Source organism: Oncorhynchus gorbuscha, unplaced genomic scaffold, assembly GCF_021184085.1.
Source record: "Oncorhynchus gorbuscha isolate QuinsamMale2020 ecotype Even-year unplaced genomic scaffold, OgorEven_v1.0 Un_scaffold_658, whole genome shotgun sequence".
NCBI lineage: Eukaryota > Metazoa > Chordata > Actinopteri > Salmoniformes > Salmonidae > Oncorhynchus > Oncorhynchus gorbuscha.
Window position 1 is genome coordinate 413,994 of NW_025745756.1, and position 17,058 is coordinate 431,051.

General features: G+C 50.5%; 1 protein-coding gene across 1 annotated transcript in view; it reads left to right on the top strand.

The window, feature by feature from the left end:
• LOC124019726 (E3 ubiquitin-protein ligase HECW2-like) overlaps window positions 1-13,849 on the top strand; it is an 18,226-nt gene extending 4,377 nt beyond the window's left edge. The window contains exon 2 of the mRNA XM_046335144.1: window positions 13,818-13,849. Coding sequence (XP_046191100.1) covers window positions 13,818-13,849 — 32 coding nt within the window. The remainder of the gene's footprint in view (window positions 1-13,817) is intronic.
• The last annotated feature ends 3,209 nt before the right edge of the window (window positions 13,850-17,058 follow it).

Below are 17,058 nucleotides of genomic sequence, written 5' to 3' on the forward strand. Positions count from 1 at the left end.
GAGGAGGGGAAGAGGAGGCAAGGACAGGAGGGGAGAGGAGGGAAGAGGAGGCAAGGACAGGAGGGGAGAGGAAGAGGAGGCAAGGACAGGAGAGGAGAGGAAGAGGAGGCAAGGACAGGAGAGGAGGGGAGGGAAGAACAGGAGAGGAGAAGGGAGGGGAAGAGAAGGGAAGGACAGGAGAGGAGGAGAGGGGAAGAGGAGGAAAGGAGAGGAGGGGAGGGGAAGAGGAGGGAAGGACAGGAGAGGAGGAGAGGGGAAGAGGAGGAAAGGAGAGGAGGGGGGGAAGAGGAGGGAAGAGGAGGGAAGGACAGGAGAGGAGGAGAGGGGATGGGATGCAATTATTGTGCGAAGCCATTTGATTAGCTGTTCAGGAGTCTTATGACTTGGGGGTAGAAGCTGTTAAGAAGCTTTTGGACCTGAACTTGGCGCTCGGGTGCCGCTTGCCGTGCGGTGGAAGAGAGAACAGTCTGGCTGAAAGAGAGAACTGAGGTGGCTGGAGGCCTTCCTCTAACACCGCCTGATATAGAGGTCCCGTATGGCAGGAGGCTTGGCCCCAGTTTCTGGGATAATGGTGTTGGTGTTGGTGGTGTTGATGTGAGCAATGACCCGCCTTGTTTTCCACATTTTGTTACTTTACAGCCTTGTTCTAAAATTGATTCAATAGTTTTTTCCCCGTCAATCTACACACAATACCCCATAATAACAAAGCAAAAACAGGTTTTAAGAAATGTTTGTAAATGTATTAAAAATGAAAAACGAATGTCACATTTGCATAAGTATTCAGACCCTTTACTCTGTACTTTGTTGAAGCACCTTTGGCAGTGATTACAGACTCGAGTCTTCTTGGGTATGACTCTACAAGCTTGGCACACCTGTATTTGGGAAGTTTCTCCCATTCTTCTCTGCAGATCCTCTCGAGTTCTATCAGATTGGTTGGGGAGTGTTGCTGCACAGCTATTTTCAGGTCTCTCCAGAGATGTTCGCTCAGGTTCAAGTCCGCGCTCTGGCTGGGCTACTCAGGACATTCAGAGACTTGTCCTGAAGGCACACCTGCGTTGTCTTGGCTGTGCTTAGGGTCATTGTTCTGTTGGAAGGTGAACCTTCGGGCGAAGGTCTCAGGTCCTGAGCACGCTGGAGCAGGTTTTCAATGAGGAGCTCTCTGTACTTTGCTCCATTCATCTTTCCCTCGATCCTAACTAATCTCCCAGTCCCTGCTGCTGAAAAACATCCCCACTACATGATGCTGCCACCTCCATGCTTCACCGTAGGGATGGTGCCAGGTTTCTTCAGACATGATGCTGCCACCACCATGCTTCACCGTAGGGATGGTGCCAGGTTTCTTCCAGACATGATGCTGCCACCACCATGCTTCACCGTAGGGATGGTGCCAGGTTTCTTCCAGACATGATGCTGCCACCACCATGTTTCACCGTAGGGATGGTGCCAGGTTTCTTCCAGACATGCTGCCACCACCATGTTTCACCGTAGGGATGGTGCCAGGTTTCTTCCAGACATGCTGCCACCACCATGTTTCACCGTAGGGATGGTGCCAGGTTTCTTCCAGACGTGACACTTGGCTTTCAGGCCAAAATGTTCAATCTTGGTTTCATCAGACCAGAGAATCTTGTTTCTCGTGGTCTCAGTCCTTTAGGTGCTTTTTTGGCAAACTGTAAGCGGGCTATCGTGCATTTTACTGAGGAGTGGCCACTCTATCATTAAGGCCTGATTGGTGGAGTGCTGCAGAGATTGTTATCCTTCTGGAAGGTTCTCCCATCTCCACAGAGGACCTATGGAGCTCTGTCAGAGTGACCATTGGGTTCTTGGTCACCTCCCTGACCAAGGCCCTTCTCCCCAATGGCTCAGTTTGGCCGGGCAGTCAGCTCTAGGAAGAGTCTTGGTGGTTCCAAACATCTTCCATTTAAGAACGATGGAGGCCACTGTGTTCTTGGGGATCTTCAATGCTGTAGAAATATTTTGGTACCCTTCCCCAGATATGTGCCGCTACACAATCCTGTCTCGGAGCTCTACGGACAATTCCTTCCACCTCATGGTTTGATTTTCAGTCTGACATGCACAGTCAACTGTGGGACCTTATATAGACAGGTGTGTGCCTTTCTGCCTGGACTTTTGGACAATAGTGAGTAGTGGTCTTCTGGACAATAGTGGACTTCTGTACATCCTGGACAGTAGTGAATTGTGGTCTTCTGTACATCCTGGACAATAGTGAATTGTGGTCTTCTGTACATCCTGGACAATAGTGAATAGTGGACTTCTGTACATCCTGGACAATAGTGGACTTCTGTACATCCTGGACAATAGTGAATAGTGGACTTCTGTACATCCTGGACAATAGTGGACTTCTGTACATCCTGGACAATAGTGAATAGTGGACTTCTGTACATCCTGGACAATAGTGGACTGGACTTCTGTACATCCTGGACAATAGTGAATAGTGGACTTCTGTACATCCTGGACAATAGTGGACTTCTGTACATCCTGGACAATAGTGAATAGTGGACTTCTGTACATCCTGGACAATAGGGAATAGTGGACTTCTGTACATCCTGGACAATAGGAATAGTGGACTTCTGTACATCCTGGACAATAGTGAATAGTGGACTTCTGTACATCCTGGACAATAGTGGACTTCTGTACATCCTGGACAATAGTGAATAGTGGACTTCTGTACATCCTGGACAATAGGAAATAGTGGACTTCTGTACATCCTGGACAATAGTGGACTTCTGTACATCCTGGACAATAGTGAATAGTGGACTTCTGTACATTCTGGCAATAGTGAATAATGGACTTCTGTACATCCTGGGCAATAGTGAATAGTGGACTTCTGTATATTCTGACAATAGTGAATAGTGGACTTCTGTACATCCTGGGCAATAGTGAATAATGGTATCAGCTTCAGTTCTTTATCTTCTCATTATCATCAGCCTGCTATCAGAGGGCACTTACTGACACACACACACACACACACACACACACACACACACACACACACACACACACACACACACACACACACACACACACACACACACACACACACACACACACACACACACACACACACATCCTGAACACTATAGTGTCAGCACTCCAGCCAGTAGAGAGAGTGATGGCCAGTGAAAGGAGATCCATCCACTCTCCACACCAGGCTCTGTGTGTGGAGGTCCATTGACTGGGGGGAGGCCCTGAGATGTGTCCCCCAGAGAGATGCATCATTCTGGCCCTGGGCCATCCACCCCTGCCCTGGAGCCAACACGGCTCCATTACTGGCACCTACCGTCTGCCCTGCCTCCCCTCTCTCTCCTTCATCCATCCTCCATCCTCCTCTCTCTCATCTCCTCCATCACTCCATCCTCTCTCTCTCCTTCATCACTCCATCCTCCTCTCTCTCATCTCCTCCATCACTCCATCCTCCTCTCTCTAACTCCTCCATCACTCCATCCTCTCTCTCATCTCCTCCATCACTCCATCCTCCTCTCTCTCATCTCCTCCATCTCCTCCATCCTCCTCTCTCTAACTCCTCCATCACTCCATCCTCCTCTCTCTCATCTCCTCCATCACTCCCATCCTCCCTCTCTCTCTCCTTCATCCCTCCATCCCCCCCTCTCTCTCATCTCCTCCATCACTCCATCCTCCTCTCTCTAACTCCTCCATCACTCCATCCTCTCATCTCCTTCATCACTCCATCCTCCTCTCTCCCCTCCATCACTCCATCCTCCGCTCTTTCCCTCTCCATCACTCATCCTCCTCTACTCCATCACTCCATCCCCATCTCTCTCTCATCTCCTCCATCACTCCATCCTCCTCTCTCTCTCCTTCATCCCCTCCATCCCCCTCTCTCTCATCTCCTCCATCACTCCATCCTCTCTCTCTCTAACTCCTCCATCACTCCATCCTCTCATCTCCTTCATCACTCCATCCTCCTCTCTCCCCCTCCATCACTCCATCCTCCGCTCTCATTCCCTCTCCATCACTCCATCCTCCTCTCCTCCATCACATCATCCTCCATCCTCCTCTCTCTCATCTCCTTCATCACTCCATCCTCCCTCTCTCCTCTCCTCTACCCATCACTCCATCCTCCTCTCTCTAACCCCTCCATCACTCCATCCTCCGCTCTCTTTCCCTCTCCATCACTCATGCTCCTCTCCTCCATCACTTCATCCTCCTCTCTCTCCCCCCTCCATCACTCATCCTCCTCTCCTCCATCACTCCATCCTCCTCTCTCCCCCTCCATCACTCCATCCTCTGCTCTTTCCCCTCCATCACTCATCCTCCTCTCCTCCATCACTTCATCCTCCTCTCTCTCTCCCCTCCATCACTCATCCTCCTCTCCTCCATCACTTCATCCTCCTCTCTCTCCCCCTCCATCACTCACCCTCCTCTCCTCCATCACTCCATCCTCCTCTCTCTCCCCTCCATCACTCATCCTCCTATCCTCCATCACTCCATCCCTCTCCTCCTCTCCTCCATCACTCATCCTCCTCTCCTCCATCACTCCATCCTCCTCTCTCTAACCCCTCCATCACTCCATCCTCCGCTCTTTTCCCCTCCATCACTCACCCTCCTCTCCTCCATCACTCCATCCTCCTCTCTCTCCCCCTCATCACTCACCCTCCTCTCCTCCATCACTCCATCCTCCTCTCTCTCCCCCTCCATCACTCACCCTCCTCTCCTCCATCACTCCATCCCTCCTCTCTCTCCCCTCCATCACTCACCCTCCTCATCCTCCATCCTCCTCCATCCTCCTCACTCTCCCCCTCCATCACTCACCCTCCTCTCCTCCATCACTCCATCCTCCTCTCTCTCCCCCTCCATCACTCATCCTCCTCTCCTCCATCACTCCATCCTCCTCTCTCTAAACCCTCCCCTCCATCACTCTCCCCCCCTCACCTCTCCTCCATCACTCCATCCTCCTCTCTCTCCCCCTCCATCACTCACCCTCCTCTCCTCCATCACTCCATCCTCCTCTCTCTCATCTCCTCCATCACTCCATCCTCCTCTCTCTAACCCTCCATCACTCCATCCTCCTCTCTAACCCCTCCATCACTCCATCCTCTCTCTCCTCTCCTCCATCACTCCATCCTCCTCTCTCTAACCCCTCCATCACTCATCCTCCTCTCCTCCATCACTCCATCCTCCTCTCTCTAACCCCTCCATCACTCATCCTCCTCTCCTCCATCACTCCATCCTCCCTCTCTCTCCTCCCTCCATCACTCACCCTCCTCTCCTCCATCACTCCATCCTCCTCTCTCTCATCTCCTCCATCACTCCATCCTCCTCTCTCTAACCCCTCCATCACTCATCTTCCTCTCCTCCATCACTCCATCCTCCTCTCTCTCATCTCCTCCATCACTCCATCCTCCTCTCTCTAACCCCTCCATCACTCATCTTCCTCCTCTCCATCACTCCATCCTCCATCACTCCCATCCTCCCTCTCCCCTCTAAACCCTCCATCCTCCTCTCTCTGGACCCCTCCATCACTCATCCTCCTCTCCTCCATCACTCCATCCTCCTCTCTCTCCCCCTCCATCACTCCATCCTCCTCTCTCTCCCCCTCCATCACTCATCCTCCTCTCCTCCATCACTCCATCCACCTCTCTCCCCCTCCATCACTCCATCCTCCTCTCTCTCATCTCCTCCATCACTCATCCTCCTTCTCTCCTCCCTCCATCACTCATCCTCCTCTCCTCCATCACTCCATCCCCCTCCTCCTCCTCTCTCCCCCTCCATCACTCCATCCTCCTCTCTCTCCCCCTCCATCACTCATCCTCCTTTCTCTCCCCCTCCATCACTCATCCTCCTCTCCTTCCATCACTCCATCCTCCTCTCTCTCCTCTCCTCCATCACTCATCCTCCTCTCCTCCATCACTCCATCCTCCTCTCCTCTCATCTCCTTTCATCACTCCATCCTCCCTCTCTCTCCTCTCCTCCATCACTCCATCCTCCTCTCCCCCTCCATCACTCCATCCTCCTTTCTCTAACCCCTCCATCACTCATCCTCCTCTCCTCCATCACTCCATCCTCCTCTCTCCCCTCCATCACTCATCCTCCTCTCCTCCATCACTCCATCCTCCTCTCTCTCCCCTCCATCACTCCATCCTCCTTTCTCTCCCCCTCCATCACTCATCCTCCTCTCTCCATCCCCATCCTCACTCTCTATCCTCCATCACCCATCCTCCTCTCTCTATCCCCCTCCATCACTCCATCCTCCTCTCCTCTCTATCCCCCTCCATCACTCCATCCTCCTCTCTCTCTCATCCCTCCATCACTCCATCCTCCTCTCTCTCATCTCCTCCATCACTCCATCCTCCTCTCTCATCCTCCATCACTACATCCTCTCTCTCCTCCATCACTCCATCCTCTCTCTCTCTCCCTCCATCACTCCATCCTCCTCTATCTCCCATCCTCCTCTCTAACCCCTCCATCACTCATCCTCCTTTCTCTCCTCCATCACTCCATCCTCCTCTCTCCCCCTCCATCACTCATCCTCCTCTCCTCCATCACTCCATCCTCCTCTCTCTCCCCCTCCATCACTCCATCCTCCTCTACTCCATCCTCCTCTCTAACCCCTCCATCACTCCATCTCTCCTCTCCTCCATCACTCCATCCTCCTTTCTCTCCCCCTCCATCACTCCATCCTCCTCTCTCTATCCCCCTCCATCACTCCATCCTCCTCTCTCTCATCTACTCCATCCTCTCTCTCCCCCTCCATAACTCCATCCTCCTCTCTCTCATCTCCTCCATTACTACATCCTCCTCTCCTCCATCACTCCCATCCTCCTCTCTCTCCCACTCCATCACTCATCCTCCTCTCCTCCATCACTCCATCCTCTCTCTCTCACCCCTCCATCACTCATCCTCCTCTCCTCCATCACTCCATCCTCCCTCTCCTCCATCACTCCATCGTCCCTCTCCTCCATCACTCCATCATCTCTCTCTCTAAACCCTCCATCACTCCATCCTCCTCTCTCTCCCCCTCCATCACTCCATCCTCCTCTCTCTAACCCCTCCATCACTCATCCTCCCTCTCCTCCATCACTCCATCCTCCTCTCTAACCCCTCCATCACTCATCCTCCTCTCTCTTCCATTCTCTATCCTCCTCTCTCTCCTCTCCTCCATCACTCCATCCTCTTCTCTCTCATCTCCTCCTCATCACTCCATCCTCCCTCTCTCTCCTCTCTCATCCTCCTCTCCCTCTCCATCCCTCCATCTCCATCCTCCATCTCTCTCTCCTCTCTCCATCACTCATCTCTCCCTCTCCAGCTTCTCCATCCTCCCTCTCTCTCCCTCTCCATCCCTCCATCCTCCTCTCTCCCTCTCCATCCCTCCATCCTCCTCTCTCCCTCTCCATCCCTCCATCCTCCTCTCTCTCTCCCATCTCCATCCCTCCATCTCCTCCTCTCTCCCCTCTCCATCCCTCCATCCTCCATCTCTCCCTCTCCATCACCTCCATCCCCCTCTCTCTCCTCTCTTCCTCTCTATCTTTCTCTCCACCATACCTCCATCCTCCTCTCTCTCCCCCTCCATCACTCCATCCCCGTCTCTCTCCTCTCCTCCATCACTCCATCCCCCTCTCTCCCCCTCTCCATCCCTCCATCCCCCTCTCTCTCCTCTCCTCCATCACTCCATCCCCTCTCTCTCCCTCCATCCCCCTCTCTCTCCTCTACTCCATCACTCCGTCCTCCTCTCTCTCCTCTACTCCATCACCCGTCCTCCCTCTCTGTCCCCCTCCATCACTCCATCCCCCTCTCTCTCCCCTCCATCCCCCTCTCTCTCCTCTCCTCCGTCCTCCTCTCTGTCCCCCTCCATCACTCCATCCCCTCTCTCTCCCTCCCCCCCATCCCCCTCTCTCCTCTACTCCATCACTCCATCCCTCCTCTCTGTCCCCCTCCATCACCCATCCCCCCTCTCTCCCCTCCTCCATCCCCCTCTCTCTCCTCTACTCCATCACTCCATCCCTCTCTCTCCCCTCCATCCCCTCTCTCTCCTCTACTCCATCACTCCGTCCTCCTCTCTCTCCTCTCCATCCCTCCATCACTCCGTCCTCCTCCTCTGTCCCCCCATCATCACTCCATCCCCTCTCTCTCCCCTCCATCCCCCTCTCTCTCTCCTCTCCTCTACCCGTCCTCCTCTCTGTCCCCCCTCCATCACTCCATCCCCCTCTCTCTCCCCTCCATCCCCTCTCTCTCCTCTATTCCATCACTCCGTCCCTCCTCTCTGTCCCCCTCCATCACTCCATCCCCCTCTCTCTCCTCTCCTCCTCTCTTCCTCTCTTCCTTTTCCACCTCTGTTGTTTCAAAAAAAATTCACCTTTATTTAACCAGGTAGGCTAGTTGAGAACAGGTTCTCATTTGCAACTGCGATCTGGCCAAGATAAAGCATAGCAGTGCGAACAGACAACACAGAGTTACACATGGAGTAAACAATTAACAAGTCAATAACACAGAGAAAAAAAAAGGGGAGTCTATATACAATGTGTGCAAAAGGCATGAGGAGGTAGGCGAATAATTACAATATTGCAGATTAACAATGGAGTAATAAATGATCATGTACAGGTAGAGATATTGGTGTGCAAAAGAGCAGAAAAGTAAATAAATAAAAACTGTGGGGATGAGGTAGGTGAAAATGGGTGTGCTATTTACCAATAGATTATGTACAGCTGCAGCTATCGGTTAGCTGCTCAGCTAGCTGATGTTTGAAGTTGGTGAGGGAGATAAAAGTCTCCAACTTTCAGCAATTTTTGCAATTCGTTCCAGTCACAGGCAGCAGAGTACTGAAACGAAAGGCGGCCGAATGAGGTGTTGGCTTTAGGGATGATCAATGAGATACACCTGCTGGAGCGCGTGCTACGGATGGGTGTTGCCATCGTGACCAGTGAGCTGACATAAGGCGGAGCTTGCCTAGCATGGCCTTGTAGATGACCTGAAGCCAGTGGGTCTGGCGGCGAATATGTAGAGGGCCAGCCGACTAGAGCATACAAGTCGCAGTGGTGGGTAGTATAAGGTGCTTTAGTGACAAAACGGATGGCACTGTGATAAACTGCATCCAGTTTGCTGAGTAGAGTGTTGGAAGCAATTTTGTAGATGACGTCGCCGAAGTCGAGGATCGGTAGGATAGTCAGTTTTACTAGGGTAAGCTTGGCAGCGTGAGTGAAGGAGGCTTTGTTTGCGGAATAGAAAGCCGATTCTTGATATGATTTTCGATTGGAGATGTTTGATATGGGTCTGGAAGGAGAGTTTGCAGTCTAGCCAGACACCTAGGTACTTATAGGTGTCCACATATTCAAGGTCGGAGCCATCCAGTGTGGTGATGCTAGTCGGGCATGCGGGTGCAGGCAGCGATCGGTTGAAAAGCATGCATTTGGTTTTACTAGCGTTTAAGAGCAGTTGGAGGCCACGGAAGGAGTGTTGTATGGCATTGAAGCTCGATTGGAGGTTAGATAGCACAGTGTCCAATGACGGGCCGAAAGTGTATACAATGGTGTCGTCTGCGTAGAGGTGGATCAGGGAATCGCCCGCAGCAAGAGCAACATCATTGATATATACAGAGAAAAGAGTCGGCCCGAGAATTGAACCCTGTGGCGCCCCATAGAGACTGCCAGAGGACCGGACAACATGCCCTCCGATTTGACACACTGAACTCTGTCTGCAAAGTAATTGGTGATCCAGGCAAGGCAGTCATCCGAAAAACCGAGGCTACTGAGTCTGCCGATAAGAATATGGTGATTGACAGAGTCGAAAGCCTTGGCAAGGTCGATGAAGACGGCTGCACAGTACTGTCTTTTATCGATGGCGGTTATGATGTCGTTTAGTACCTTGAGTGTGGCTGAGGTGCACCCGTGACCGGCTCGGAAACCGGATTGCATAGCGGAGAAGGTACGGTGGGATTCGAGGTGGTCAGTCACCTGTTTGTTGACTTGGCTTTCAAGACCTTAGATAGGCAAGGCAGGATGGATATAGGTCTGTAACAGTTTGGGTCCAGGGTGTCACCCTATCGTCTGAGTCCTTGGGGATCTCAGACGATATGAAAGAGAGGTTGAACAGGCTGGAAAAACTACAGGGTTTCTGGGTAACGGCATTATACAAGTGACACAAGTGACTTATTCTGACATTACCTGGGTTATTGATTAAATATGCAGAGCCTCTGGGGAGGCAGTGTGAACATAGTGCTGGTGTGTCATCATAGTGGTCTCATAGTGGCTGATGTCACTTGCCACCCTGGCCTGGATCCTGTCCAGATGTTATTGATTGTGACATGGTGTGAGTTGAGTTGTGGCTCTGAGGGGGAGACTGAAGTGAAAACACATGAGACATATTCTTCATGGTCATCTCTGTCACATACTATCTGAGTAACAGATACACACACACACACACACACACACACACACACACACACACACACACACACACACACACACACACACACACACACACACACACACACACACACACACACACACACACACACACACACACACACACACACACACACACACACACACGCATCTGTGTCACATACTATCTGAGTACACACACACACACACACACACACACACACACACACACACACACACACACACACACACACACACACACACACACACACACACACACACACACACACACACACACACACACACGCATCTCTGTCACACACTGACTGAGTGACACATGGACTATGTCAGGCGTTTGTCCGACACAGCTCAAGGACAACAGGAAACTGACCATAGTGTCTGTAGCAACTACTGTTACACTAGGTTACAGCATCAGCTACTGTTACACTAGGTTACAGCATCAGCTACTGCTACACTAGGTTACAGCATCAGCTACTGCTACACTAGGTTACAGCATCAGCTACTGTTACACTAGGTTACAGCATCAGCTACTGCTACACTAGGTTACAGCATCAGCTACTGTTACACTAGGTTACAGCATCAGCTACTGTTACACTAGGTTACAGCATCATCTACTGTTACACTAGGTTACAGCATCAGCTACTGTTACACTAGGTTACAGCATCAGCTACTGTTACACTAGGTTACAGCATCATCTACTGCTACACTAGGTTACAGCATCAGCTACTGTTACACTCAGGTTACAGCATCAGCTACTGTTACACTAGGTTACAGCATCAGCTACTGTTACACTAGGTTACAGCATCAGCTACTGCTACACTAGGTTACAGCATCAGCTACTGCTTCACTAGGTTACAGCATCAGCTACTGTTACACTAGGTTACAGCATCAGTTACTGTTACACTAGGTTACAGCATCAGCTACTGTTACACTGGGTTACAGCATCAGCTACTGTTACACTAGGTACAGCATCAGCTACTGCTACACTAGGTTACAGCATCAGCTACTGTTACACTAGGTTACAGCATCAGCTACTGCTACACTAGGTTACAGCATCAGCTACTGTTACACTAGGTTACAGCATCAGCTACTGTTACACTAGGTTACAGCATCATCTACTGCTACACTAGGTTACAGCATCAGCTACTGTTACACTAGGTTACAGCATCAGCTACTGTTACACTAGGTTACAGCATCAGCTACTGCTACACTAGGTTACAGCATCAGCTACTGCTTCACTAGGTTACAGCATCAGCTACTGTTACACTAGGTTACAGCATCAGTTACTGTTACACTAGGTTACAGCATCAGCTACTGTTACACTGGGTTACAGCATCAGCTACTGTTACATAGGTACAGCATCAGCTACTGCTACACTAGGTTACAGCATCAGCTACTGTTACACTAGGTTACAGCATCAGCTACTGCTACACTAGGTTACAGCATCAGCTACTGTTACACTAGGTTACAGCATCAGCTACTGTTACACTAGGTTACAGCATCAGCTACTGTTACACTAGGTTACAGCATCAGCTACTGTTACACTAGGTTACAGCATCAGCTACTGTTACACTCAGGTTACAGCATCAGCTACTGTTACACTAGGTTACAGCATCAGCTACTGCTACACTAGGTTACAGCATCAGCTACTGCTACACTAGGTTACAGCATCAGCTACTGTTAGCTACTGTTACACTAGGTTACAGCCTCAGCTACTGTTACACTAGGTTACAGCATCAGCTACTGTTACACTAGGTTACAGCATCAGCTACTGTTACACTAGGTTACAGCATCAGCTACTGCTACACTAGGTTACAGCATCAGCTACTGTTACACTAGGTTACAGCATCAGCTACTAGGCTAGCACTACACTAGGTTACAGCATCAGCTACTGTTACACTAGGTTACAGCATCAGCTACACTAGGTTACAGCATCAGCTACTGTTACACTAGGTTACAGCATCAGCTACTGCTACAGCATCAGCTAGTTACACTAGGTTACAGCATCAGCTACTGTTACACTAGGTTACAGCATCAGCTACTGTTACTGTTACAGCATCAGCTATTGTTACACTAGGTTACAGCATCAGCTACTGTTACACTAGGTTACAGCATCAGCTACTGTTACACTAGGTTACAGCATCAGCTACTGTTACACTAGGTTACAGCATCAGCTATTGTTACACTAGGTTACAGCATCAGCTACTGTTACACTAGGTTACAGCATCAGCTACTGCTACACCAGGTTACAGCATCAGCTACTGTTACACTAGGTTACAGCATCAGCTACTGTTACACTAGGTTACAACATCAGCTACTGTTACACTAGGTTACAGCATCAGCTACTGCTACACAGGTTACAGCATCAGCTACTGTTACACTAGGTTACAGCATCAGCTACTGCTACACTAGGTTACAGCATCTGCTACTGCTACACTAGGTTACAGCATCAGCTACTGTTACACTAGGTTACAGCATCAGCTACTGCTACACTAGGTTACAGCATCAGCTACTGCTACACTAGGTTACAGCATCAGCTACTGCTACACTAGGTTACAGCATCAGCTACTGTTAGCTACTGTTACACTAGGTTACAGCATCAGCTACTGTTACACTAGGTTACAGCATCAGCTACTGTTACACTCAGGTTACAGCATCATCTACTGCTACACTAGGTTACAGCATCAGCTACTGCTACACTAGGTTACAGCATCAGCTACTGTTACACTAGGTTACAGCATCAGCTACTGTTACACTAGGTTACAGCATCAGCTACTGTTACACTAGGTTACAGCATCATCTACTGCTACACTAGGTTACAGCATCATCTACTGCTACACTAGGTTGCAGCAGTACATTACGGCCTGTCAGTTGTGGTCATGGTGTGTGTCAGTCCTCTGACCGTCTACATCAGTACAGTTAGGGCCTGTTTCAGCTTGGTTTCTGCCTGTCATTAGTACTGTTGGGCTCCTGGGTGGCGCTGCATCTCAGTGCCAGAGGCGTCACTACAGTCCCGGTTTGAATCCAGGCTGTATCACATCCGCTGTGGTGGGATTCCCACAGGGGGTGCACAATAGGCCCAGCGCCGTCTGGGTTTTGGGAGTCCCACAGGGCGGTGCACAATAGGCCCAGCGTCGTCTGGGTTTGGGATTCCCATAGGGCGGTGCACAATAGGCCCAGCGCCGTCTGGGTTTGGCCGGTTAGTCCGACATTCTAAATATGAATTGTTTCCTTAACCGACTTGCCAAGTTGCTAAATAAAGGTCAAATAAAACAATAAAACATTTATAAATACCACGTCAGTTGTGTTACGTCTGATTCAGTAAACGGTGTTGATGAGACGTGTCCTGCCAACGTGTGGGGCTGTCAGTTGTGTTATGGCCTAAGTCGGCACGGTTACAGCCCTATATCAGTGATGAGACTGTGTGTCCTCTCTCCTCAGACGAGACGTGTCCTGCCAACGGTGGACTCTAAGAATCAAGGTGAACGGCACCCAGAGAGACAGATCGCCTGGAGGCTGGAGCCTGACCTTACTTCATGGAGTGTGATATAGTGTGTGTGTGTGTTAATGTTTATGAAGGACTGTTTGTGTGTTCAGATGATTAGAAATAAAGAGCATTCTGTGTGTGTGTTCAGGATGATTAGAACAATAGAACTTTCTGTTCTGTGTTCAGGATGATTAGAACAATAGAACTCTTATGTGTGTGTGTGTTCAGGATGATTAGAACAATAGAACCTTCTGTGTGTGTGTTCAGATGATTAGAACAATAGAACCCTGTGTGTGTGTTCCTTCCTCAGCTGAGACTAAGATCTGCTTTAAGTACTATCATGGAGTGAGTGAGGCCTGAGAGCACAACCCCTGCATCACTGCCGGCCAACCCAGACTTCCTGTGAGTTCTGTGTGTCTGTCTGTCTATGTTTATGAAGGAGTGCTTATGGACTAAGTAACTGTATGCAGATGGTGTAGCTGCATCTTAGGCAAGTTATCTGGTTGTTTAGAGAGAGAGGTGTGTGTGTGTGTGTGTGTGTGTGTGTGTGTGTGTGTGTGTGTGTGTGTGTGTGTGTGTGTGTGTGTGTGTGTGTGTGTGTGTGTGTGTGTGTGTGTGTGTGTGTGTCAGCTGAACGTGCCAGTGCTGACTCATTATATCTATTCCCTCCTCCATCTTCTTTTTTCTCCCTCCCGCCTCCCCTCTCTCTCGCTCTCTAACCCCCTCTCCTCCACCGTACCTCCTCCCTCTCTCCCTCCACCGTACCTCCTCTCTCTCTCCTCCCTCCACCGTACCTCCCCTCCCTCTCCTCCTCCACCGTACCTCCTCCTCTCTCTCCCTCCACCGTACTCCCTCTCCCCTCCTCTCTCCTCTACCGTCCCTCCCCTCTCCCTCTCTCTCCCTCCGCCGTACTCCTCCCCCTCCCTCTCTCTCCTCCGCTGTACCTCCCCCTCCCTCTCTCTCCCTCCTCCGCCTCGCACTTCTCCTCTTCTCTCCTTCTTTCGCTGTACTTCCCTCTCTCTCCTCTCCGCCGTACCTCCTCCCTCTCCCTCTCCTCTCCCTCCCCTCCTCTCCTTCCTCCGCCGTCTCCTCCCCCTCCTCTCTCTCCCTCCACCGCATTCTCCCCTCCCTCTCTCTCCCTCCACCCTCAATTCAATGTAAGGGGTTTTATTGTTATGGGAAACGTATGTTTACATTGCCATAGCAAGTTACATAGATAATAAACAAAGTGAATTAACAATGTAAATTAACAAAAGAATAGACATTTCAAATGTCATATTATGTCTATATACAGTGTTGTGATGATGTGCAAATAGTACAGATGGGAAAATAAATAAAACATAACTGTAGGTTGTATTTACAATGGTGTTTCTCTCTCCACCCTCCATCTCTCTCTCTCCCCCCTCCATCTCTCTCTCCACCCTCCATCTCTCTCACCCCCCCTCCATCTCTCTCTCTCCATTTCCTCCATCTCTCTCTCTCCACCCCCTCCATCTCTCTCCACCCCTCCATCTCTCCACCCCCTCCATCTCTCCACCCCCTCCATCTCTCTCTCCACCCCTCCATCTCTCTCCACCCTCCATCTCTCTCTCCACCTCCATCTCTTCTCCACTCCTCTCTCCCCTCCCTCCTCTCTCCCCTCCCTCCCTCCTCTTTCTCCTCTACCCCCTCTCCCTCCATTCACCATCCCTCCCCTCTCTCTCCTCCTCCAAACCTCCCCTCTCCCTCCTCCAAACCTCCCCGCTCCCTCCCTCCAAACCTCCCCTCTCCCTCCCTCCAAACCTCCCCCTCTCCTTCTCCTTCCCTCCCTCCATCCATATCACTTCCTGAGTTCACTAATACCAGCTGGCACAAATTAATTTGATATGAAATTCAGAGCGTTAATCTTCCAATCGGAGGGAGCGTCTGGCAGGCAGCCATGTTGGTTTTATGACAGGATCTGACAGATTACCAGACGTCCAGTCCACTTGATCTCTCTCTCTCTCTGACCCTCCTATATACAGTATCACTCTCCAAAATATATCAGTGTTACACTGTGCTGTGCTGCTCTGTGTAGAACTGGATATTGATATATCTCAGTGTTGAACTGGATATTGATATATCTCAGTGTTGAACTGGATATTGATATATCTCAGTGTTGAACTGGATATTGATATATCTCAGTGTTGAACTGGATATTGATATATCTCAGTGTTGAACTGGATATTGATATATCTCAGTGTTGAACTGGATATTGATATATCTCAGTGTTGAACTGGATATTGATATATTCCAGCGTTGAACTGGATATTGATTTAGCCTCAGTGTTACTGTGCTGTACTGCTCAGTTGATGGTGGCATTTTCCAGTCTTGTTGGCCCTCAACCATAAGTCTCATGTCTGTGGTATTATACTGTCCTATACTAACATCTCTCAATGGTTGAGTTCCGTCAGCTCATCTCCCATTGGTTGTTTCCTTGCCGGTTAGAGCGAGGGTCAAGTTGAGGGCCAATCAGTGACAGAGAACTGTCGGAAACTGCCAGCTTCACTTATCAGGTCAGTTATTGTTGATTGGTATCTTGTCTCAATCTACACTGGTCTGGTGTGATCTGCACTGCCTCCCTGTGGTTGAGATGTGTTACTGCACTTGAGTTGTCTACCGACCCTGGTATACAGCCCTCCTACCACACCTGGTATACAGCCACTCCTACCGACATCTGGTATACAGCCACTCCTACCGACCCTGGTATACAGCCACTCCTGGACCAGAGTTGTCTAACGACCCCTGGTATACAGCCACTCCTGGACCAGAGTTGTCTACCGACCCCTGGTATACAGACACTCCTGGACCAGAGTTGTCTACCGACCCCTGGTGTACAGCCACTCCTGGACCAGAGTTGTCTCCACGGACTCCCGTTGGTATACAGCCACTCCTGGACCAGAGTTGTCCACCGACCCCTGGTACAGCCACTCTGGCCCAGATCCTCCCCACCGACCCCTGGTATACAGCCACTCCTGGACCAGAGTTGTCTAACGACCCCTGGTATACAGCCACTCCTGGACCAGAGTTGTCTACCGACCCCTGAGTATACAGACACTCCTGGACCAGAGTTGTCTACCGACCCCTGGTGTACAGCCACTCCTGGACCAGAGTTGTTCACGGGACCCCAGTATACAGCCACTCCTGGACCAGAGTTGTCTACCGACTCCTGGCATA